Genomic DNA, 26,576 nt, shown 5'->3' with positions numbered 1-26,576 from the left:
GCCCAATTAGTTTAAACACCTCCCAACAATACCAGCAAAACCACTCAAGTGTGTTTAGTCCCACTCTGGTTCAGACGTAGACTGCCCCACTTATACAAATCCCACTTTCCCCAAAAATGATCCCAGTGATCCAGCAATCTGAAATCCTCCCTCCTGCACCAATTCTTAAGCCATGCATTCATCTATTATTTACTATAGTCTCTGGCATGGGGAGTAATCTAGCGACTACAATCCAAGAGGTCCTGCTTTTTAGTTTGCTGCCTAATTCCCTGATTTCTTGATATAAGACCTCATCCCTCTTTCTATCTTTGTCATTGGGACCAACATGTATCACATCCACTGCTATATCACCCTCTTCCTTCATAATGCCCTGCCGCCATTCAATGGCATCCCAGAACCTGGCACCAGACCAATAACACACCATCCTGGAATCACACTGATGACCACAGTAGCAATTTGTCAGCGGGACCCCAGGGGACTCCTGAACTACCTGGTGGTCACCTATTCCCTTCCTTCCTCAAGTCCCTTCAGCTGTGGTGTGTATAACATACCCACAAACAGGTGATTTCACCGAAAAACCTGCAAGCTTTTCTGAAATGGCACATGGCTCTTAAAATTGGCCAGACCTGCGTGTCACGCAATGCTGCTGTTTCACAGCTCGTAACATCCTTGCAAACTGCCTTCCCATGTCAGTTAATATTAGGATCGCAGTTACATGGAACGTAAAAACCAATGGCAACAGTAACGTTGTGGCTTGGTCTAAATGCAGTGATGGGCCCTAAACAGCGAGGTCATCTGTAACTTAACAATAAACAATACTTGAAAATGGATTGCTGCATTATTTCTTGTGGACAAGTGTGTAGAGAAAACAGGTAAGTATTCTAAATAAGCATTTTTGATGACCATGAAGAACACAAATCAAAACAAAACCACTTTTCAATTTTTTAAAACTTTTCCTTTAATAGAATTTACATGTGTAATATAAATACTAATAATTTTCCAAGGAGAACAAGTCCTTGTAGTATGATAAATTGAGGTCTACATTAAAATATTAAGTGCCTACATGTTTACAAAATCTAAAACTGGACAAAAATCTCTGATTTTTGTACACCTTCCATTTTTTAAAAAATCTTGTGGAAGGCACCTACAACATAATACTGAAGATATACAAATGACTTCATATAAAAGATAGGCCGGTGTGCAAAGTACAAAAATAAAAGAGTAAAAAGAGCTAAAATGGCACACAACATTCAGCTCAACAATACATCGTCATACATTCTAAAAATGGACTTCAGTTTATCTTGAAGATGATCCATTAGTTATCATGCATTAATACTTTCATATGGCACTTTCTCTATAAAGTTGTATAACAAAACCCTTCAAAAATTTAAATAGCTTATACACTATAAATATTTCAGCTCCAGCCCATGAATTAAACACTTCATTGAATATTTTTAATCTTTCAAGGATTATTAAAATAATACATTTCAGTTTACTTTATACATTTAAATGATTGTCATACTGTAGAAATGGCTTCCTTCTTTTCAACGTTAACAAAAATAGAGCAACGATGTGACTGAAAAGAACACTTGCTAGAAAAAAAACACATTGCTCATTTAAAACAAAGCCACAATCCAGAAAATTACTAGATTTTGCATTTGTGTGTTGTTATATTTATATAATTGTCTTTGAAAAGACTCATAGCATCAATTACTTACATGATAAAACTATATTCACTACTGCAGTACAAATTTTAATTCACAAAGTTTACTTATTCAAAGTACTCTACAGAAAAACAATATGATATTTAAAACGTTTTAAATATCAAACTCCCTACCTTCGTGTTCCTTCTCCTTTCACTGAAAGCAAACACACTGACTACTTAGAAAAATACATTTTCTGCAATGTTTTAATATCAATTAAATGTTAAAAAGGCAGCACTGGTGAATAATTGTGCAAAATCACTCCTTCATTTCCTGTTCGACTAAATTTCAATACTTCTTGTTTCAAATATTTGCAGACAATGTATTTCCATCTAATCAATTTCTACAATTCAAATTTTCATGGCAGCAAAACTTTAAAGGAGCATGAACAAGCCTTGTTAAAAAGCACCCACTACAATTTCACACAAGACAATTCGATTTCATACAAAAACCTTCAGGTGAATAGGATTTGTGTTCCTGGTTTTGGCATTTGTTGCACATATTTTAGCACAAATGTTTGGCTCTGAAAAGCTTGCAATGCATTGCTGGTTGCACAAGGATAGTTAGTACACAGAGTCAGAGTGGGGAAAAAGCAAAGGAACTAAACATAAATGTAAAGGAGGCGAAGGGGAAATATTGATACAGTAGGAATAAATTCACGAACAAACCATGGATAGAATTGGGGAGAGGGTTAGCGTATGGGAAATTGGAAGTGAAGATTTTGGGGGAAGAAATTTTCTATTGAAGGAGTGGACCAAAGTTGATTAGCAGGTGAAACAAATGGGTGAATGCCAAGCAGGCTCACAGGGCAACATTTCCTCCAAAATTTTTGAAAACCTGAACTATTGACAAAACTACAACCCAAGTTTGCAACTTGATGTTTAAAGACACATTTCTGTACAGATAGCATTATAAGTAGAAATATTGATGAATGATAGTTAAATGATAACAAAAGCAAAAGGTTGCATATAGTTAAGGATTACTTGAAAAAAGGCATGCATATCATAATGGCTTAACATATCTGACAGGAACATCCTAAAGTGCTACATACAAACAATCATTTTGACTGTTATTACCTCTATATATTCAAACAATTCTTGGAATAAAGTAAGTGAATGGATTAACGTTCTTTGCAAATATTGTAAATAGACTTTCTTTCTTCAAAGCACAATGAGGTACTGGAATTGATTTTGGTCGCAATTGGTAGGCATGCATTTATTTAAGATAACAATAGCTAAATGTAATGCTCCCAATCAAAACCAACTTCTAAAGTTTTAAAATAGAATTACAATTTCTATCAAAACAAACTGGTTAGTGTGAACTCTCAAAGTGCAAGTTGTGAAATTAGAGAATGAACTTGTTACATTTGCTGTCAGCTTTGCCCCATGATCTGACAATCCTAATGAAAGAGCCACATTTTCTTACATGCGGAATCCACTACAAGTCAGTTGCAATGTTCAAAAATTACTTTTTAAATCAGCAAAAATAGCGAGAGTGAAAGGTTTCCTGAAAAATGAGCACTGGCGATAAAAATAACTAATAATTCCTGTCTGATGTAGTTTTATGTGTTTCCCACGGAGATAGGGCACCCAATTTGGTGTTGGGTAATGTTGAAAGAAAGAAATTGCACCTACATTCTCAGGACATCCCAGCCAACGGATTACTTTTGAAGTGTTTCCCTGTTATGTAGGGAAATGTGGCAGCCAAGTTACAAACACAGGATCCTACAAACAGCAATGCAATAAATGATCCGATAATGTGCTTTTTGCCAGTAAAGGCCGAAGGATATGTATTGACTCGGACATGGGGAGCACGACTTTACTCTTCTTTGAATAGTGCCCCAGAAAACTTTAACAGCCACTTGAACAGGCAGATGAGATCCCAGTTCAATGTTGATACACACTACAGCACCTCCTTCAGCGCACTGAAGTGTCAGCCCGGATTATGTGCTCAAGTGTCTGGAGTGGGGCTTGAATCCATGACCTTCTGACTCAAACTAGAGTTGCACTAACTCAGCCAAGACTAAAGTCTTGTACCTTGTACTTCACTGGGTTTATTACAGAGCAGGGGTGTGCTGAGCTCTTGTTCCATTTTATTGTGGTTATCATGGAACTGGGCAAATGGAAGACAGAAACTGTCTGCAAATTCAATCCACATTCTTAAGGATATTGTCCACATTAAAATGTAAGAAACTGATGTTATTCCTCCGAGATGAACCTCAGCTGTGGTGTTCAGTGTGATGTAGTGCTCAGTTTAGCTATGTGCAAAATTAAGCACTATATCAGGACTGATATATCACACATGCAGAATGGCATGCTCTAATTATAAACTATTATTAAAAGCTTGTTCATGCCCTTTAAAATATGTGTTACCATTTCCTTCAAAGATATCTTCTGCTGTAATACTGATTTAAGATGTAAACGGTTTTTAAGACAATGATCACAAAAGCACACACGCTTGAACTACATCAGCTTAAGTGGCCGTCAAGTTATGGCTGAACTACAACAGGTATTGCTGAAAATTGAACTTTTTGCACATAGCCCATGTCATTGAATGATTAAATCAGAATACCTATCAAAACCAGAAACGCTTTGATGAAATGGTATCGAATTTCTCAGTTTCATTAATTCTACTACAGACCAAAGTTAGTAAATTTGGCTTCAAAACATTCCGCTTAAATAAAATCTTTGCTCCTCACAATCCCAGCATCTCTACCCTGCTACAATTCATCATCATACTGGTCAGACAGGGTAAAATATTCAATATTTTGATATATACCAAGTTCTAAACGGATGCTGAAACAAAAATCCATGTGCTCTAGATCCAGGTTTATCAAATGAGAACATAGAGAATCCTGTTAATACTTGAATATGATTGCCACTTACATTTAAATATGTTTATATAGTGCATTTACAAGAGTGTGATTATATGTATTTAAAAATGATAAATGGAAAAGGCTTTGCATGAGGAGAGTGATTAGGTGAAGTTCTGCCGAGATCTATTATTGTTCAATGTCTGAGTGAATTTACAGAATTTTTACAGACAACGTCTGTTGCGATTGACTGTTTGATTGCAGGAGTTAAATGTGGTGTCATCTCACAGCTCCTGATTAGCTTGGTTCGGTGCAAGCTTACATTTCAACTCTTTAAAAATTAGGCTGGTGTGTTTCATTCGCTAATAAAGACATGTGATAAAGAAGAACCAAGGTCTGAGCTTCTGATCAGTTACAAGTTTATCAACTGGCCTGCCAATCTATAAAGTAGCTGCCATTACATGCCAATGGTGCTAAGAGCTTCAGACAATTATAAGATAATTGCTCTATAATTTATGTCACAGCACTCTGACAAACCTGTGCAGAGAGAACCACATAATCCCGACAGTGCAGGAGGTGGTCATTTGGCCCATCGAACCTACACTGACTTGCTGAAAGAGCGTCTTATCCAGCTGTGGAATCGAACCTGGGTCTCTGGCACTGAGGCAGCAATGCTAACCACTGTACCATCGTGCCGCTCCAAAGAAGCCTGAGAATACCTTTTCAAGAAAGCTCACAAACCAACCAAAAGAACAGCAGCTAAGGTGGAATGCTACAGGGGATGTATTCTAATACAGAAGTTTGTGAACACCATCTGAGTAGCTGGATAGTTATTGTAAGGAAGACTGACGGCATTAAAGGGGACTGGACAAATTAAACAGCTGGAACAATATGTGGCAGACCTTCCTGTTACGAGAACAAATAATAAAAATATTAAATATAAAATGGATTCTATTTTAATTCCAAAGATGGATCACAAAATAAATTGACATGTTTTCAATTAAACCATTAAAAAATGTCAAGCAGTCATCAACAGATCTAATCTTAGTATTCATCTTGAGGAGTGCTCTAAAATCAGTCAGTTAAGGCACATATATAACATGGTGAACAATCTTGGATGCTCTATCTTCAGAACAAAAGTATTTAAAAAGCCATAGGGACAACTCAGGGTTTGGAGTCCAAGGACAACGTAACACTGTTTCCACAGAACAATAATGATCCTGTAACGATGATCCTCTAATACTTCTCAAGAACCAATGAACTGTTTTCATATATGGGGAGGCGCTGGCCTAGTGATATTAGACTATTCTCAGCTAATGTTCTGGGGGCACGGCTTCGAATTCCACCGAGGCAGATGATGGAATCTGAATTTAATAAAAGAAATGTGGAATTAAGATTCAACTGATGACCATGGAACCCTTGTCAATTGTCAGAAAAATCCATCTGGTTCACTCATGCCCTTTAGGGAATGGAAATCTGCCATCCTTACCCGGTCTGGTCTACATGTGACTCCAGAGCCACAGCAATGTGGATGACTCTCAACTGCCCTCAGGCAAGTAGGGATGGGCAATAAATGCTGGCCAACCAGTGACACTCATGTCCCATGAATGAATAAGAACAAAATGAAATTAAAGACAAAATCATTCTTAGCCAAGATGTGACATATCTCAGCAGCAAAACTGAAAAATCATGGTAATCTGCATACTTCCTATAGCAAGCTGCATATCTTTGTCAGCTTTACTTATTCTTTCACGGGATGTGTCACTGGCTAGGCCAGTATTTATTGCCTATTCCCTGTTTGCCCTCGAAAAGGTGGTGGTGAATCATACTCTTAAGCCGCTGCAGGCCATTTGGTGTAGGTACAGCCACAGTGCTGTTAGAGAGAGAGTTGCAGGATTTTGACCCAGTGGAAGGAATAGCGAGTGATACAGTTTCAAGTCAGGATGGTGTTTGGCTTGGAGGACAACTTGCAGTTGATAGTATTCCCATGCATTCGTTCCCTTGTCCTAGGTGGTAGAGTCACGGATCTGGATGGTGCTATTGAGAAGGTTTGAAGAGTTGTTGCAATGCATCTTGTAGATGGTATGCATTGCTGCCGCTGTGTGTCAGTGGTGGAGGGAAAGGGTATTTAAAGGTGGTGGATGGAGGGTTAATCAAGCAGGCTACTATGTCCTGAATGGTGTTGACCTTCTTGAATGTAGTCAGACCTGCACTCATCCAGGCAAGTGGAGAATTTTGCATCACACTCCTCACTTGAGCCTTGCTGATGGTGGACAAGCAGGAGTCAGGACGTGAGTTCTTCAACATCACGCGGAGTGAATCAAATTAGATGAAAACTGGCCTACATGTCACTGGAGACATCTGGAGGAAGCCAAGATGGTCACCAATTTGGCACTTCTGGCTAAAGATGATTGCAAATGTTTCAGCCTTGCCTTTAGCACTGATGCATGGGAGAATGCATCAGTGCTAAAAGTTGAGAATGAGATACTTGTGGAGCTTCCTCCTTCAATTAGCTGTTTAGTTGTCTACCATCTTTGTGAGTGGATGTGGCAGGACTGCAAAACGTAGATCTGATCCATTGGTAGTGGGATCACTCAGCACTATCATATGCTACTCAGTTTGACACACAAATAGTCCTGTGCTGTAGCTTCGCCTGGTTGACACTTGATTTTTAAGTGTGTCTTATGCTGCTATTGACATGTCCTCCTGCACTTTCTTTTGAAGCAGGGTTGATCCATTGGCGCGATGGTAATGGCAAATGGGGAACATGCTGGGTCATGAAATTACAGATTATGGTTGAATACAGTTCCACTGCTGTTGATGGCCCACAGAAACTCATGGATTCCTAGATTTGAGTTGCTAAATCTGTTCAAAATCTATTCTATTTCGCATTTAGCTCCACATTTATGGATATTGGGCTTAGACGGGATTGTTGTTGGTGCAGACTCGAGGGGCCGAATGGCATCCTTCTGCACTGCTGGGTTTTTATGCTTTCTATGTTGCTGGTGCCACACAACATGATGGAGGAAAGACTCGCATTCCAACCATTATTTTGTAAATTGAGTTTGTGCCTTTATATGCCCTGTTTGTGAACACTCACCTGATGAAGGAGCAGTGAGCGCTCCGAAAGCTAGTGGTTTTTGCCACCAAATAAACCTGTTGGATTTTAACCTGGTGTTGTGAGACTTCTTGCCTATGACCTTTGGTCACCCAGTGCTGAGGGTGATGAAGGGAGAGGAGTGTGGGCCTGGCCAAGGTGACCATGAATAGGTCCAGACAGCCCAGTTGATGAGGTCACCCAGCCCCACTGTCTTCCCCTCTGCACAGCCGACTGTCCCTGGAGATAGGAGGCGCATAATGTCCATTGGTACACTTGAGGCCTCCTGTGGGCACTGCAGGGGCTATAGCTCATCATCTGCCTTGGAAACAAAATTATAATCTAATTTATATTTTCTTTACCATTCTGTCTTTTGTATGGGGATGGGGCCTGGGTGGGATTGTGATTCGATGGGCCAAATAGCCTCTTTCTGTGCTGTAGGGATTCTACAATTCCACTGGTCCCCCTTTAAAGGGTGTTTGCTTAATTTGTTTATCAGTTAGAGCTGGTGTTGGACCAGGGTAAACACAGTAAGGAGTCTCACAACACCAGGTTAAAGTCCAAGCCACTAGCTTTCGGAGTTCCTTCATCAGGCAAGTGGGGTTTCTGCATTTCTTTCAGTATTTTATCTAACTTTGGTAATCATGGTGCACTTTCACATCGGGTTCCCTCATCTCTCGTCAGCCTTCAGAGCCTCTCTCCTGAACCTGGTGATGGAGAAAACTTCTGAAGTCTGAAGGTCTGCCATGCCAGGACGGTGATGGTGTTGGCTGAGACACCGTCTCAAAATTATGATCTGGTGAGCATTACTATGTCAGGCCATTGCTTGACTTGTCTGTGGGACAACTCTCCTGATTTTGGCACAAACCACCTGATGTAAATAAGGAGGACTTTGCAGGGTTGATAAGACGAGGTGCACCATCATATTAGATTGACGCCAGGTGGTCCATCCGCTTTCATTCTTTTTGGATTCTGAAGTGACCTAGCAAGCGGTAACAAACCACTACAGAGAGCCTTTAAGGTCAATCATATTGCTGTGGATCTGCAGTCACATATAACCCAGATAAGATGGTAGATTTCCTTCCCTAGAAGATATTTGTGAATCAGATGGGCTTTTATAACAATCGATAATTGGTCACTGTCACATTACTGAGACTAGCTTTTAATTCCAAGTTTATTAATTGAATTCAAATTCCACCAGCTGTCATGGTGGGATTCGAATGTGTGTGTCACCAGAGCTTTAGTCAGTGTTCCTGGATTACGAGTCTAGTGACATTACCATGACAGCACCATCTTCCCTGGGTGAAGAAATTACAAGTTTTTAAATCCTGGAAAAAGATTCACCCATTATGTAACAAAGTCAAGACTGGAAATGTGTCTGTAAATATGATATTTACATGGAGGAGAGGATGCTGCCTTGTCCGATGCTGCATCACATTTTCTGTAACATACCCGTGCTCTGGGCCAGAAAGCTGGACACCATTTACTTCAGTCACAGCTCTGGCAATGTTTCAAAATCCTTCACCATTATTATCAAAAAGTCCAAGTCCAACCTTGATTTAAATATTTCATTAACTTATTTTTACTCTGTTTAATTCTGCAGTTTTTTCTGATTATAAAAAATGCGTTTCCTTTTGCTAATTTTTATAAACCAACTTGGACATGGAAAAGTACTGAGGGCAGCCCTGAACCTGGGAAAAAGATTAACTGTTTCTATGAAAGCATAAATCTTTTAAACACTTTCACCTCATTTTTGGAAACAAATGTGGCTCAAAATCCTTTCATTTTAAAAACTTTTCTTTGTTTAAAAATACAGTTCCTTTACCACCAAATGATCAAGAAATATCCTCAGTACTTCAACAAACGATTCATACTACTGTTTTCCTCCTGATGTGACTAATGTGGCTAAAAATCCAGTCACTCTACTCCCTACACCCAAGATGAATAAACATCTTTACAGCTCATAGATAAAACCTAATTGCAAAAAAAACCTAATCACAGCCATCAAATACCACATTAGTGCATCAAAATTTGTGTTAACACCAGGCATTTGTTGACTTAACAAAAGAATAGATTATTTAAATTTGAAGATTTGTTCATGTACCAGTTGATTAACAACTATAACGCACACATTTAAGCAAGTTAAACAACTTTGTGGATCCATCTGTCCACTTTGCTGCTTTTGTTTTATCCACAAAGGCTTTAAGGATAGAGTTTACTAAACACCCACCCCTAAAGTGCTACTTTACCTGCTGGCAACATACAATGGGAATTTAAGTGTGCAGTCATTTGACCTGCAGTTTTTCTATCCATTTAAATTTGAAGTTTCCAGGGCCTACTGACATCTGTGTCTGAGTCTGCATTGTGGACACCCCACGTGGGAAGATCTTTACTGGGGTCCAAATTTCTAACATTGTCTCATTTTTTTGTGCTGAGGGGATTCTGAATAGATCATCTGTAAAACACAACTCGAATAATGGAAGTTTGATTAGTATCTTGGACACTTTAGGGTCAGGGATAAACTTCACCTGACTGAGTAGAGTTACAGAATGATATAGCAGAGGCGTCAATTGGCACATTGTGCTTTTGCTGATTATCTGATGCAACTATTTAATTAGTCCCACATTCTTCCATAGATCTGCAAACACTTTCCTTTGAAATGTTTATCCAATTCACTTTAAAAAACTGTTATTGAACTGCCACTCTTTCAGGCAGTGAATTCCAGATCATATCTTGCATAAAAAAACTCATATTGCCTATAGTTCTTTTATCAATTATTGTAAATCTGTGCCCTCTGGTTACTGACTCTTCTGCCACTCGAAACACTTTCTACATGCCTAATGTATCAAAATCCTTCACAAGATTGAAAACATCTGTTAAATCTCCTCATAACCTTCTCTGCTCAAAAAGGAAACACATAACAGAAGTCTCCCTTTCCTCTCACCATTACAATGAACTTTCTCTCCTCTGCAACATAAGACAATGATATCCTGTCCAGATTGCACTCTAGTGGGGTCATAGCCTGTGATTTACAAAACTTGCAGCATAATTTCATGGCTTCAGTACCTCTATATAAAGCTCAAAGATTTAGTATACCATTTAAAAAAGAACAACCTTCTCAATTTGTCCTGTCAGATTCAACGATCTGAATATTGCACCCGTAAACATCTCTGCTCTCGTGAACTCAAAAGTTTTGGCTGTGTTTGTCGAGCTCCATCAGGATGATGAGCAGTTTTAAGTCGTCAGAATTTGAAACTTTGGGTATGGCTTGTGGAGGGAATAGATTTCATAACCAAATGGGCTTTCCCTCGTTCCATACTCAAATTGTTGGCCATATTGCTAGAAATTAAGCAGAATATAAGATTAATATTAAGAGGGTTGAAGCACTGATTCCTGTGTTGTTGGAATCATGGAATTTTGTTTCAAAATCAAAATTGGGGAGGAGTGGGTGGGGTGGCGATAACTCCCCTGTTCTTAGAAATAATGCCATACGATTTTTTTATACCCACCTAAGCAGGTTGATGGAACCTTGGTTTAATGTTTTATAGAAAAGATGGTACCTCCAACAATATGGTACACTCTCATTCTGGATTGGAGTGTTCGCCTTTTGTGCTAAAGCATTGAAGTGGGATTTGAACCCAGAACCTGTTAATTCCGAGGCAAGTGCGCTACCAACTGATCCATGGGTGGCATACAAAGAAGTCAAGTATTTGAAAGAGGGAGAAGCAGCAGTAACTTGTGTAAGAACCAAACGCAACGGAGCTTCTAAACGACAATGAGTATCTTCACAGATACTAAGTTTTTGGTCTCTGTAAAGGACAAAGAACAGAATACCCAAAATCTGGGCAGAGGGACCCTCAATGTATAAACATTAAGTAAACTGTATTAAACAGATTTATGAGTTCAAATTGACAATTATCCTAACCTAGATACCGTACATTTCAGAAAACAAAGGGCGATTAAGTGCTGAAGTAACAGATAATTTCACAAAGTTCCTCTGGGAATAGGAATTGTGCCAAGCACTAAGGGTTGATGAACATAGTTATAGCTCTGTTAGTCTCACATCAGTATCAGGAAAACTGCTCGAGATCCTAAATAGGGAAAGCATTAAAAGCAAGTGCTAGTCAAGCATAGTCAAGATGGATTTGTTAAGGGTAGATCAAGCTTCAAACATATACTCAAATTCTTTCGAAAATTAAGCCTATAGGCTAAAGTGAGGCACCGGATGTGGAAATTCACATACTAAGAAACATGTTGCAATGATTAAGGCCCCTGGTATTTGGGGTAAACTAGGTGATAATGATGGAGAGATGGCGAAGGACAGAAAGCAGGGTGAAAGCAGAATGTCCCAGAGATACGATGATAGAATTAAAACCTAGGGACACGTTCACTGCAGCAGAGAAGACTTAGGAGTGTCTAAGCAACGTGTTCAAAATTCTGAGAGAGTTTGAAGGCAAAATGGTGAAAGAGGATAAATTGATGACAAGGAGCATAAACTTAGATGATGAGATGTATAAAGAAGAAGGTTAAAGGAAATGTTTCCAGGGAAAAGTGGTATTAAGCATTAGGTTTGTATAGAGTTTAAAACACTTCTGCATACCAGTTAGGCCAAAGAGTCCACTTCTGTACGCTAGATTATAAAATTACATAATTACAAAACTATTTCTGTTGAGGTTTAACTGTGCATTACCGAACTCACTAAAAATAAATCTAAACTTATGCAATACTGATTGAAAAGGCAAATGTGAAAATCTTAAAAAGGTACCAAATTCAACCAATTTTACACTTATCAAGTTGACCATTACACACTGGACTAGTGAACTACTGCACATCAAGATCCAAACTCTATCGAGTAGTTCTTAAAAACTAAATGCACTAGAACTAACTGATTAACTTAAACTGCATTCATTTTAAATAAAATAAACAAATCCCTTCATATAAAGGCTTGTATAAAGATATATTTTGGATTTTACTTGCATTTAGAAGATAAAGTTAATTTTTTATGTTGCTCATTGGCTTCCCTTCCTCTATAGTTACTATGTAAGGGGAGTTGTAGTTCAGCCATTAAGCATTCATTCCACCTGTAGCTCAATAGCAAGTTAAACACAGACCTGTCCTGATAAAAACAAGCAATGTCGATCTGAATCATAAGAACCCCGACATAGCAACCACTAGGGTTAGTAAAAGTGCAGCTGGGGAGAGGATTGTCTTTGCAGAGTCAGATGAATCCCTTAATGAAACTTGCACCTGTGAGGTGGTGAGTGCTGACAGAGGAACATGAGCCATTAAAGCTGGACTACCGGATTGTATCAGAGAGTCTATCTTCTCAGCCTCTTTATTGCAAGCCTCAATCTGGAAAATAATAAAAGCTGATTAACATTTCAAGCATTCTCAATGGCAAACATTTAAAAATGTCCAAGATTACATTTTGAAACAGTTTGGATCACGCTAACCATGGCAAAGATGCTGAGTCTAATTATTAATGTTACAATAAATCAAATTGTTACTTACAACAACTTGCATTTATATAGCACCTTTAATGCAAAAAAATTCAAGATGCTTCACAGATAAGAAGAAATAGCTCATTATGGCTTTTACAATCACAAGACATCACAAAATGTGTTACCCAATGAATGTATTGTCACTGGGTAATGCTCTGCAGGCATGGGCTTGAATTCCACCTCAGCAGATGGTGGAATTTCAATTCAATAAAAAAGATGGAATTAAAAGTCTAATCCATAGAATCCTAACGGTACAATAGGAGGCCATTCGGCCCATTGAGTCTGCACTGACTCTCTAACAGAGCATCCCACCCAGGCCCTATTCTCATAGCCCCACATATTTACCTCACTAATTTACACGTCTTGGGACATTAAGGAGCAATTTAGCAAGGCCAATCCACCTAACTGGCACATCTTGGGAAAAAAACCAAAGCACCCGGACAAAACCCACGCAGGCACAGGGAGAACGTGCAAATTAAATACAGCCAAGGCTGGAATTGGATGGTTTCATGGGTATTAGGACAGATAACCAAGGTTGCGTTGAGAGCTCAGATGGTTATATGCATGACCAACAAGGGTAGAGGTTAAGAGTGCACCATTGCAATTTAAAAAAAGTCCACTGCAGATGTTGAGTTTAATCCATTTAAAGGTGCAGGAAAAGTTGATTGTCTCTTGGTGTTTCATATAGGATGAGTACTCAGTTTGAGAATCATAGCCGTTATAAACCGATTTTGGTTGAAGTGCCCCTTTCAAATGGATTAGTCATCACAAAGCCCCACCTAATTTATAATACTCATAACATAATAGTGCCAGATATAAAGAGTGTTTTAACAATACGTTTGAGAAAACAGATATTTAATCACAATTATCAGTGAGGTGGGTGCACTTTCTTCTCTATTATTGGTGGGGTGTTTAGAACATAGAACATAACAGCGCAGAACAGGCCCTTCGGCCCACGATGTTGCGCCGACCAGTTACAAAAACAATGACCCACTAGCCTATACCAATCCCTTTTCGTCCATAAACCTATCCAGAGATCTCTTAAACGCCCCCAAACTAGACGCATTTACAACCGCAGCAGGCAGGGCATTCCAATCCCTCACCACCCGCTGGGTAAAGAACCTACCCCTGACATCCATCCTGTAGCTACCCCCCCTTAATTTAAAGCCATGCCCCCTCGTGCTAGCTTTCTCCATCCGAGGAAAAAGGCTATCACTATCCACCCTATCTAAACCTCTAATCATCTTATATGTTTCAATAAGATCCCCTCTTAGCCGCCTTCTTTCCAACGAAAACAACCCTAAATCCCTCAGTCTCTCCTCATAGGACCTCCCCACCATACCAGGCAACATCCTAGTAAACCTCCTCTGCACCCTCTCCAACGCCTCCACATCCTTCTTGTAATGCGGGGACCAGAACTGCACACAGTACTCCAAGTGCGGCCGCACTAGAGTAGTGTACAGTTGCAACATTACACTGCGACTCCTAAATTCAATCCCCCTACCAATAAACGCCAAGACACCGTACGCCTTCTTAACAACCTTATCTACTTGATTCCCAACTTTCAGGGATCTATGTACACACACACCTAGATCCCTCTGTTCATCCACACTATTCAAAGTCCTCCCGTTAGCCCTATACTCGACACATCTGTTGCTCCTACCAAAGTGAATTACCTCACACTTCTCCGCATTAAATTCCATCCGCCACCTCTCGGCCCAGCTCTGCAACCTATCTAAGTCTCCCTGCAGACTATGACACCCTTCCTCACAATCTACCACACCTCCAATTTTGGTGTCATCAGCAAATTTACTAATCCACCCAACTATACCCTCATCCAGATCATTAATAAAAATTACAAACAACAGTGGCCCCAAAACAGATCCCTGAGGCACACCACTCGTAACTGTACTCCATGATGAATATTTACCATCCACCACCACCCTCTGTCTCCTATCTGATAGCCAATTCCTGATCCAACTTCCTAGATTACCCACAATCCCATACATCTGCATTTTCTGCACTCTACTTGTTTGTTGCACTCTACTTGTGCCTTCTATTTTGCACTGAGCTCACCTCATTATTACTTTCATATAATTTTATTTATTCTTGGAAAGTCTCCACAGACCACAATTGGAGAATCACTGCACTAAGGCATATTGAACATCAATGAGTTTGTATGACAAATGCAGTGGAACAGTAAAAGCAGTAAAGCCCAAGTGCAGTTGAATATTGCGGAAATTGATGAGGACAAATAATACAAATGATCAGAGAGACAAACAGCTCAAAGACTTTTGTGAGAAATTCAATAAGTTCAAGAGGTTCACTTCTTCACAGTAGAAAGAGGCATACATGGATCACTGTGTCTGGAGCTTACTGTTGGACTTTGAGAACTCCACTCTAAGTTTCCATAATCAGAGAAACCCTGCTCAAGAAAATACTTACAAACAAGCCTGATTTAAATTTTCAAGAACTGCCTTTCTGATCAGCGACATTACCAATACTGCATGTGATGCATTTCATCATCTCCGTACTATAAAAAAGGACAAATTTAACTCTTGACAAATTCTAACTGTAAATCCCTAATTCCAACGCTCCTCTATGACTCCTCACTCAGGCTAAACCAGATGTGCACCACAATCAGAGTTGTGAGAGATTTAGATCACATAATCATCACTAAGACCACTTCTTCCGCTTTTTCAATATTGGCTGATTTCTTTTCCCTCCTTCACTGTATGGTCACTGATTGCTGACAATTCATATCTTTGTCTCCTCCAGGCTCAAACTTCCCCAACATCTTAACAGACCTCCCAAAGTCCATCCTGCATCAACTTAAACTCTGATCAAAGAAGGGCAAATAAAGGCACACACAGTTTACAGAACACTGATTAGAATGTGAATCTTTACAGCTAACTTGCTATTCAAGTCTTAAAACTTGGGGATTTACTATCAAAAAGCTTACTACCGAAAGCTTGTGGGTTTACTATCAAATAAACTGGTTGGACTTTGGCCTGGTGTTGAGAGACTTCTTACCCCAGCCCAACACTGGCATCTCCACATCATCAACTTAAACTCACACAGAGCTCTGATGTCTATACACCATTGCACTTTAAAATCCATCCATACATTATCACTGTTTTCATTGACACCTACGTAACCCCATCCCTCAACTCATTAATTTCAAAACCCTCTTCTTTGCTAATAATAGATCTGCTATTTATAGATATTATTTTGCTAATAATAGATCTGCTATTCCACCTCAAGCCCTGTGCTCCTCAATAACTGAATTACTCCACAAAACTCTCCTCCCCTTTATCAGTGATAGGGTCATCACAATTCTACATTTTAAAGCACTTTTCTAAGCTTGATTCATCTCTCAAGGCTCCTTTATATCTTCCTGTTTGACCTTGCCTCCCCAAGTCTTAGTTTCAATGAATCAGACTACTTTTGATTCATTCATGTTTCGTAAACCAAATATCTCATCAGTAGCTGATGGAGAAGTGCGAATTTAAGCCCATCACTGCCTTATGTCCAATGAACCTATGATGTACACCCATTCACCGTCTTAAACGTTCAAACCATCCTCCACCACCAGCACATAGTGGCAGCATTATTTGCCAATGACAAAATGCACTGCAGCAACTTGCCAAGATTCCTTTGATACCACCTTTTAACCTGCAATCTCCATCACCTAGCAGAACAAGGACAGCAGATGCATAGGAACACCACAACTTGCAAGTTCTCTTCCAAGTCACACAACATCCCGACATGGAAATACATCGTCATCCTTTTATCGTGCTTGGATCAAAATCTTGGAATTCTCTACAAGAGATCGACTGCAATGTTTCAAGGTAGCTTGCCACCACCTTCTCAAGGGCAAAATGGAATGGGCACAAATGCCAACAATGATCAGCCATAACCCAAATTAATGGTAAAAGCTGCTCAAATAACTGAATGCCCTCCTCGTTACCACGTTTGGAGCTGTGACATCTTAACAGTTTCCAGTGTACTGGGGGTGATTCTTCCAGCTCGCTGCGCTGCTGGGAGACATCAGTGGAAGCTGTTTAGCAGGCTTCCCGCTGGGTGCTACGGCCTTTGGATTTCTGGTGTTATCAGCTCCGCCTTGGAAACTGGTGTGGAGCTGATCTCTTTAATCTTATCAGCGGGCCCCGGACTGAAGTGTCTGGACCTACTAGCCTCTGCACCCCGCCCCCCCCACCCCCCAGCGCCCCTTGAGAAATCGAGACATGCGGGAGCCCAGCAATCAGGGGTGGAGGTGCGGGATTGGAGGGGCAGCATTGTGGATTGCTGTGCTGACCAGTGATTAAGCTGGCCAGCATGCAGGAGGTTGACAGTGTGGGGCTACTACGCATGTGCCAATCTTGGCTCTGACTGATCAGTGACCCGCTCAGTGCTGTGCTACTGGCTTCTCCAGCAGGAGAAGGCCCCACCTCCTGATTTTTGGTGTGAATCACACAAGGACATTCTGCAGTGCTCAGACTGTGGGAGATAGATTTTGAAAACCTAATTGAAAAAAATCAGTCTGATTTACCACAGTTTACACACAAACTCGGCACTTACAAATTTTTGGGAGAATCCCGGCCATTACCATTAAAAAAAAAGACACACACCTCACATACTAAATGCAAGATTATTAAATTATACAGATAAGTATTTTAAATGCAATGGATATTGCCTTAGAACAACTGTATCTGTCTGCATTGTATAAAACATAACCAAAAAGTTAAAAAAAGTGCACAATATTTAAAACATACTTGCAGTGTTGTTGGATCTTGATCAATCGGGATTATGAGGATCACAAGGTCAGATTCTATACTCAGATATCCAAAAACATCACACTGTGGCACTGAAACATGGAGACGCAAAGCATAAATGATGTCGTGTACAGACACTGGCCTGCCCCCATTTAACTGCAAGGAAAAATAAATGCACGATATGAAAAAGTGCATCGTTCCAGTAATAGACTGCAAAATAATTTTCAAACGTTCCCATAACAATCAACCATTTTTGTTTTAAATGAACACCACACACTAAGCTTCTGAACATTTAGCTGTACCTAGCATTAAGAGGTAAATGAGGCTGTGGTGGACATCAGCCATTACCTTACTGAATGTTGGACCAGGCATGAAGAGTTGAATAGCCTACTCCTATTGCTATTAGGAAGTAAATTCTGCTTAATCAGTAACACAGCATTTATATAAGCATCAACATAGTACCACCAATGGAATTCTTTAAATGAAGAATTTACTTTCTTTCTCCTCACTTCAAACAATAAAAACCTCAAAACAAAGTTATCATTCGGCATCTTCATTGACGCCTTTTTACTTAGTCAATTGATTTGTAGGTTCAATTTACCAACTCAAAAATATTGACTCTGGAATCGGAAATAGTGCATAAAATCCCAAAGTCGTGCTATCTTTAATATGTTCTGATTACAACCAAAGATGTGCGGGTTAGGTGGATTCACCATGTTAAATTGCCCCTTACAGTCAGAGGGACTAGCTAGGGCAAATGCATTTGATTATGGGGACAGGGCCTGGTGGGATTGGGGTCAATGCAAACTGGATAGGCCAAATGGCCTCCTTCTGCACAGTAGGATTTTATGACAGTGACTCTGTGACACATTGATAAACCAAATCTATATTACAGGTCCTGGCAGCACTACATTTCCCACTGAATTAAGTTTAATATATTGGATTGGCTTCATTTATATAAGCCCAACTGACATTTGACATGAAAGAATAAGTTTAAAAAACCCACCACATTCTCTCTCATTAGACACATTATTTAGCCACTCTTTACGAAAGAAGTGACATCTCTGCTCCTTCTAGTGAGCAGTTGATACGTAATTTGTATATCAAAAACCCAGTTCAGATCACACAATAAAAGCTCTTAATTTGCATTATATATATTTCACATTTCAAAGCATTGGGGAATTTCTGATGTGATTAACTTGCAAGTACATACATCTTATACAAAAAGTCCAGCTCACTTAGCTTACTCTTGTCCTTGCTAGTCAAAATCCACACCCACCCTACACTGAGCTATATAATTGCAGCTGTTGAACAACAGAATGACTTTCCTTAAGAGTAACCAGCTGGCCCTACTCTTCCCAGAATTATCTATACATAAATTGTTGTATTGTTTTACACTCCCCACACAGACAAAGTAACTCTTTAATAACACGGCTAATAGAAATCCATTGTAGATTTAGGATACTTCGCCCAATCGAACATTTGATGTAAAGAAAATACTATGTGGAGATAGCAAGGCCGGGCTCTCTCTGTCCTGATCGGCACAGATATCCTGTGAGCGTGGATGGATAATTGCTGTGCTTCTCCGATACAGATATTATTGAAAGGCACTGCAACAGAGACTAATCACTTTGATCAATTATATTCTAAGTCAAAACGAAGGCATTTGCTTTAATTCTGTATTGATGAGTTACCTTAGCAAGGCTGTTCAATTGATCTTTGCTCCATAAAACCCGCAGCATTCCAGCACACAGTGGGCAACAGGCTCCTAAAGGGTAGCAACAAGTTTATGTCTATGTACCAATATAACATTCAAACTTTTGCAGTGAATAATTACTAAAGTGCTTTTTGGTGTGAACGAATGAGAAACCTGGGCTCATTTAAATGGATAGATTCAATCAGGCTAAGTACAATCTGCTTTGCAAAATACTTCTCCATGCGTTCCACCCAGTATTTACATGCAATGTGATAAAATGGAATTTGGCTAGCTGAGATATCCGCTGTATGTTGTCTCATGATAAGATCGACAGGTTTGCATTTTGGACAATAACTATTGATTAATAACACGTAACAATATACATTTATACCAGGTACAGTCCTGCACTGATATTATCTTCATACCAGAATTCATCAGGCTCACCATTACCCTCTACTACTCCCATGTGACTTTGTGTGCTATGATGTAGGTGGTACTGTTACCCCAGTCCCACATTAACCCTTACAGTCGCAAACACATGAATACTACAGCCCCCTTGCTCCCCTGCCCCCACCCCGAGTCTTTACATGCTACCACTTCTCCCCCAACTTTGAATTTACAGATTCAGACAGACTGGAGGTTTATGACTCTTCCAGGTCTTGTTCTTTTCAAGTTTGGGGAAATGGTAGTCTCAACTGCTTTGCCTGACTTTGTTGTAGTACTTAAATGTTGACATTTGGTTTGCTTCTAGCACATCTTAAGTGTTGTATTTTTCTTTGTCAACAATCTGTCTTCCTTCTATTTTTCTCCCATCAGAGAGGATGTCTGCTCCATTCATTCAAAGAATGGATTAGGGATTTCTTGTTCATTGGGATCCACCATGTTTGTGAAGTTTTACTTTCTTCATGTTTGTACATTCCTCATCCTTGAGCTCAACCTACAGTTTGATTTCACCTACTGTGCTTTGTTTCTTCACGTGCACTTGTGCCTCTGAGTTTTGCCTTGGTGAGTTGGTGGTTACTTCTCTCCTATTCCAGGATCGACTTCATGTTATGAGTGCAAGTTTGAAGCTCCAATTTTTGCTGCTGTAGTTTTTCCTGATTTTGTGGCAGTGACTGATTCAAATTCGAGTTCAACTTTCTGCTCCATCTCCTCGGTATCTTCTGTTCTAAGTGCAATGGTGTTATTCTGGAGGTTAGATGGCTGGTTTGACCAAAGAGTATTTTCTGCTGCTTGTAAAGGAGCTGGAACAACTGCCTCTGCACAGAGTGAGGGCAATTCCATACGGAAGTCTCAGTCAAGATCATCAGCATTGTATACAATTCAATGATTACAGCTTTGTTCTGATGTCTTCTGCCACTTTGCAGTGATTGAAGGCAATACAGGCATTGCTGCTCAGGACAGAAAAGAGTTGATTGTAGATTAAATACAGAATTCCTATTTGCTTGTTACCACAGAGTTCTTGAATCATGCTCTCGTTGCAGCTCTTGAATCATGTCTATGACCAGTAATTGGATTTCTCCAGGACCACCCAGTAGTGTCTCTGACATCCATGGCCAGAAGTGTTCTAGACAGAACCATCACATTGGCTCATGTGTCTAACTTGAAATACTTAAACGAACTACCTACAGATATGTCAGCATTCCAAAATTTGAGTCTAGGATCTTTGATTTCTCCAAAGAAGCATTATTGGACACTTCTTGGCATGGTTCATTTGCCTCCTGGCCTTATTTGTGACAGAAGACGACTGGTGAAGACAGTTAGGATCAGGTGAATTCATAATGGATAATAAAGAGATGGCAGACCAGCTGGACAAGTGTCTTCACTAAGGAAGACACTAATAATCTTCCAGAAATACTAGGGGACAGAGGGTCTAGCATGAAGGAGGAACTAAAAGAAATCCTTATTAGTCAGGAAATTGCTGGGATTAAAACCCGTTAAGTCCCCAAGGCCTGATGCTCTGCATCCCAGAGTACTCAAGTGGCTCTAGAAATAGTAGATGCTTTGGTGATCATTTTCCAGCATTCTATCGACTCTGGAAGTGTTCCAGTGGATCGGAGAGTAATGTAACCCCACTTTCTAAAAAAGGAGGGAGAAAGAAAACCAGGAATTGTAGACCAGGTAGCCTGACATCAATGGTGGGGAAAATGCTGAAATTAATTATTAAGGATGCAATAACTGAGCATTTGGAAAGCAGTGACAGGATCGGTCATGGATTCATTAAAGGGAAATTGTGCTTGACAAATCTTTTTGAGGATGTGACCAGTAGAGTGGACAAGGGTGAATTAATGGATGTTCTGTATTAGGTTAGATGCAAGAAGAATGTTCCCAATATTGGGGAAGTCCAGAACTAGGTATCACAGTCTAAGAACAAGGGATAAGCCATTCAGGATTGAGGTGAGGAAGAACTTCTTCACTCAGAGAGCTGTGAACCTGTGCAACTCTCTACCACAGAAAGCCGTTGGAGCAGTTTTGTTAGGTATGTTCGAGAGGGAGTTGGATGTGGCTCTTGTAGCTAAAGGGCTATGGAGCGAAAGGGGGAGTGGGATACTGAAAGTGCATGTTCAGCCATGATCATATTGAATGGTGGTGCAGGCTTGAAGGGCTAAATGGCCTACTCCTGCACCTATTATCTATGTTTGAATCCTCCACATATCTCTAGGTTTTGGACTTGCATATCTTCCCAAAATGTGGTTGCAGTGCAAAAACTATACAGTGATTGCACTTGTGGGGTCATTTGGTGCCCCAGTGCTGCTTGGGTATTGTTTTACTCACCCTGGAGTCTCCTTGCCCTTTTGTTCCTTTATAAGCTGGACAATTTAGGTTATTTTGTACTACAGTTTAACTTTGCCACACAAAATGGGAACAGTTTTGATGGCGGGCTTTTGATGATTGGATTTTTTTTTTCCAAAGTCAGATCTTCTTTCGGCTGGAGTAAATCTGAAGAGCATCATCAGGCTCTCCCATGACTATTCGGTCCCTTATAAGCTCTGAATTAAGGTCAACATAGTCACAGCTTTCAGCCAATCTGTACAACACATTCATGAAAGGGTCTACAGGTTCCCCAGGATTTTGGGCTCTCTTATCAAATTTTGCTCACTTCAAAATTTTATTGTTTCTCAAGTTAAATTAGGTGTCAAAGAACTTCATGGTTTATTCAAAGTTATCAGAAGATTAATTTATCCCTTGGTAATGATGTTGTCAACGATTGGACCAACTGAATATAATAGTGCATTCACCTATTTAGCCTCTGTTTTCCTATTCAGGCCTGATGCTATCATATAACTTAAAAACACCCAACTTTATACATGACCTGGCCCTTCCAGCTGACTTGATTGTTCTAATAGTGTTGATTTACCATCCATGGCTCCTTTTAGTACAGGGGAGTACAGTTTTAATTTTTTTCTCACTTTCTTTTGTATTTATTAGGATTTGGTGTGTTCTGTCATGATCAAAGAGCAGTATCAAAGTTAAGCAATTCTTCAGAAAATTGCTTAGGGCAATTAACTGCTTTGCTGATCTTTGCAGAATCGAACTGAAGCTGTTGCTTCAAAAAAAAATCTTGCGTGCCATGTGTTACTGCGCCAACATTGGATCTGGGCTGTAGCATTCTTCAAACCGAGCTTGTTACATAATAGGCCAGCCAGTGCTGCCCGATTATTCTGCTGAATTTAAAAGCTTATTTCAGCTTTTTTGTGATCTGGCAAAGCTCTTTACTCTACTTTCAATCAAGTCTCGCAGCCTCCATGTGCTCTGGTGGAATCCTTCGATGCTGCATAGCGGATCTTTCATCTGCCCCTCAGCTTCTACATAATGAAGCTTCTTAGGCAATCTCCAGCTGTGTATTCAAGGTCTTCAAGTTAGACACTCTTCTCTGAAGCCAGACTGCAGTTTAACTTCTGCATTCTTAGGGATGTTGGAGTCATGGACCTGCGGCCACCACGTTATATGGTTGTTTGCCGTCTCATGAAAATGTATGGAGGCTTGTATGGCAGGACAATGACTACTGATTAATAAAACAATTATATACAAATGTACTAGATACAATCCTGACAATTCATGCTGACTTCTACCAGACTCATCACTACCCTCTACTACTCCCATGCAACTCTGTAGATCATAATGTGGGTGGTACTGTTTCTCCAGACCTACATTAACTCTTAGTCCCAAACACGCTAACATACAACATCCATTGTTATTGGGAGTTGAGATTTAGGTCAACATTCAGTCGAAATTAATAAAAAAAATTAAATTTCTAGTTCAACAAAAGGTTAGATTTTTCTTTACCCGGTGGGGTGACAGGCTTGCATCCATCGCTAGGGAGCACTGGACACGTGACAGATGAACACTCCGGGTGAGAATTGCAATCGGGGAGAATGCCTACTGCCTGACAAGGTCCAAGGTAATCCACTGCCACACGATCAGAGTAGGCAGCACACACATTTTCATACGTCTCACCATTGTGACCACAGACAGACTGCTGTCCACAAACATCCTTCACAGAAAACATAAAACCAAAAACAAAGTTTTCAATAAATATGAGCTTTTTGATGCAGATAATTACATTTTCATCTTGCATCTAACATGACCAATTAAAGGTCCTTGGAAATTACCCACACAAAATCTAATTCACGAACAGATCGCTTTGAAAATAGTGGAACCCAATTTATAGTGTTAGTGTGGCTCACTAAACATGGGCTCAAAACCTTAACATGAGAAATTGAATGAGCAAGAATAAGTCTATGATTGATTGCATGTCACAAAGTGTGAGGTGAAAATGGCATGCTGCCCTCCACAACAGTGGCTTTCAAACTGAGTTCTGCTACATATGCAAATAGCCAAAGGTACATTTGGCACCAGCTGGTAGGTGGAATGCAGTGCAGAACGGACTGGCTATCACACCAAGATGAGCTTGAGTTGAAGGAGTGATGGAAGCAACGTATAGATTGCCTGGTGGATCGGCATTACAAGACCAGTGAAGGGCATCAGTTACTTTCAGCCTTACTCAAGGAGTTTTAAAAAATACCCACATTTGAATGCACGTACCCATCACATTGATATCTCATAAGCATTACACGGGATTATAATTTAGATGGGGGACTATTAATCCATTTGAGAAGTGGTCCATCAACATTTGCAGGACACCTGGGATTTGACAAGCAACTGTGCACCATTTTCACCAATCAGATGGAAGGATTGTGAACGAACAATGTAAGGTCTAAAAACGGAAGTGTGAACTTGAATAGATGAATTCAAAGTCATAATAGGTACCAAAAGTGAAATAACAAGGCAAAAGGAAGATTGGATTAAAACAGAGAGAACAAGAAAAAAAAGGAGAAAGCTGGAATGAGACTTCACATCTGGTTAATTTTTAACACCAGGAGATTTTTATTTTATCTTTTGTGGTGAGTTTACTGCATATCTACCATGCAAATACAGGAACGGTACATTTTTCAATCCCTTTGAAGGAGTCACATGGCAGTAGATTCTGGGCAGCAACATCTCGGTTTTTGCATTTAATCTCACACATCTATCCTCATCTGAAGCTGCTGTGATTGGTACACTGAACAGTCAAGTGCTACTAACCTGTTATTCTGACAGCAATTTTTCTATCATTATATTTAATTAGAAAGTGATTTAAAAAGGTAGAAGTGAAGAAAACTGACCCAAATATAGCCAGCAAAATACAAAACCGAATAAACAGAAGCATATGCAACAAGAATACTATTGTAGCCATGAGGCTTAATAAACCAAATCTACAGTGGAAGACAAGCTCATGGAATATATAGTTTTCTTGAGTGGTATGGTGAGGAACCAAGCAGGGAACAGTCCACATTTGAATCTTCTGTTGTCTGTAGAGAAAGATTCAAATAATAACCTTATCATAATTGGGTCTCAAGGTAAGTGGCCACATTGTGAGAGAGTTAAGTCCAAGATTAGGGTCTTTAATCAAAAGAAAGTAAATTATCTAGTTATGAGGGGTGAATTGGGCCAAGGTAGATTGGGAAACTACTGAAAGTTACCAGCAAAGGCTAGCATTTAAAGAACTAATAATCTGCAACAAATATGCATTTCTTTAAGGCACACAACCCCAACAGGGAATGTGGTCTAACCATGGTCAACAGAAGTCAGACCGTCAGCAGGGTCCTGAGCCCATTCTCTCCATGTGTGCGAGTGGCAGTGGGGGCTCAAGATCTGAATCTCTCTGGCGACAACATGTCCTCCGATTTTCTCTGTCCCTCGTCAGTGATGTAATCAGGTTCATGCCATTATGGGCGTCAGCTTGATTTTAATATATTTAAAATGTGGCAAAGTGTGAAATTATTCACTTTGGGAAGAAAAATAAAAAGCATATTAATTTTGGATGGTGAGAGACTGAGAAACCTGTGTATCCTCTGGCTGGGGAATCTAGAAATCAGTGGCCAACCATTTAAGACTGAGATGAGGAGTACTTTCTTCACTCAAAAGGGTTCTGAATATTTGCAATTCTCAACTCTCAAAAGCTACAGATGGACAGTCATTGAATACATTCAAGAAAAATGTTGATGGATTTTTCGGTATCAAACGAATTAAGAGATACGAGAACAGGTGGAGTTGAGGTAAAAGATCAGCCATGATGTTGAATGTTAGGTTAGGCTCGAAATGACCTACCCGATTCCTATTTGTTATGCTCCTGCACAACATAAGGAGTCCATTCACTGAACTCAAACAGAGGCCTATGCAAACCCACCTTTTCCCTGACTGCAAATATCAGACAATCTTAAGCAATCCAGTTAGAAAAAGCTAAGACTAAGAAAGCAAAAGTAACAGGCATGACAATCTCTGGTTATACGAAATTAAAATGAGTAAACTCAATTAAATTGAAGGATACATATAACAAATTATTAAAGTTTGATGGATGTAGAAAAGTGTTAAGGAAGTAATGACTTATATTAAAATCTGAAGTAACATAGATCCTAACGTACTATGACTGCTAAGGAGCCAGGCAGGAA

General features: G+C 39.8%; 1 protein-coding gene across 1 annotated transcript in view; it reads right to left on the bottom strand.

The window, feature by feature from the left end:
- Positions 1-933: 933 nt before the first annotated feature.
- The window catches only part of reck (reversion-inducing-cysteine-rich protein with kazal motifs), a 146,201-nt gene continuing 120,558 nt past the window's right edge, over positions 934-26,576 (bottom strand). Inside the window, exons 21-24 of the mRNA XM_080193594.1 lie at positions 23,872-24,079; positions 19,583-19,656; positions 17,889-18,044; positions 934-12,964 (exon numbers count right to left, since the gene is read on the bottom strand). Coding sequence (XP_080049720.1) covers positions 12,758-12,964; positions 17,889-18,044; positions 19,583-19,656; positions 23,872-24,079 — 645 coding nt within the window. The 3' untranslated portion in view covers positions 934-12,757. The remainder of the gene's footprint in view (positions 12,965-17,888; positions 18,045-19,582; positions 19,657-23,871; positions 24,080-26,576) is intronic.

Source organism: Carcharhinus amblyrhynchos, chromosome 8, assembly GCF_965287045.1.
Source record: "Carcharhinus amblyrhynchos chromosome 8, sCarAmb.v2.hapA, whole genome shotgun sequence".
NCBI classification, from domain to species: Eukaryota; Metazoa; Chordata; class Chondrichthyes; order Carcharhiniformes; family Carcharhinidae; genus Carcharhinus; species Carcharhinus amblyrhynchos.
This window is presented reverse-complemented; position numbering and strand designations above follow the sequence as displayed.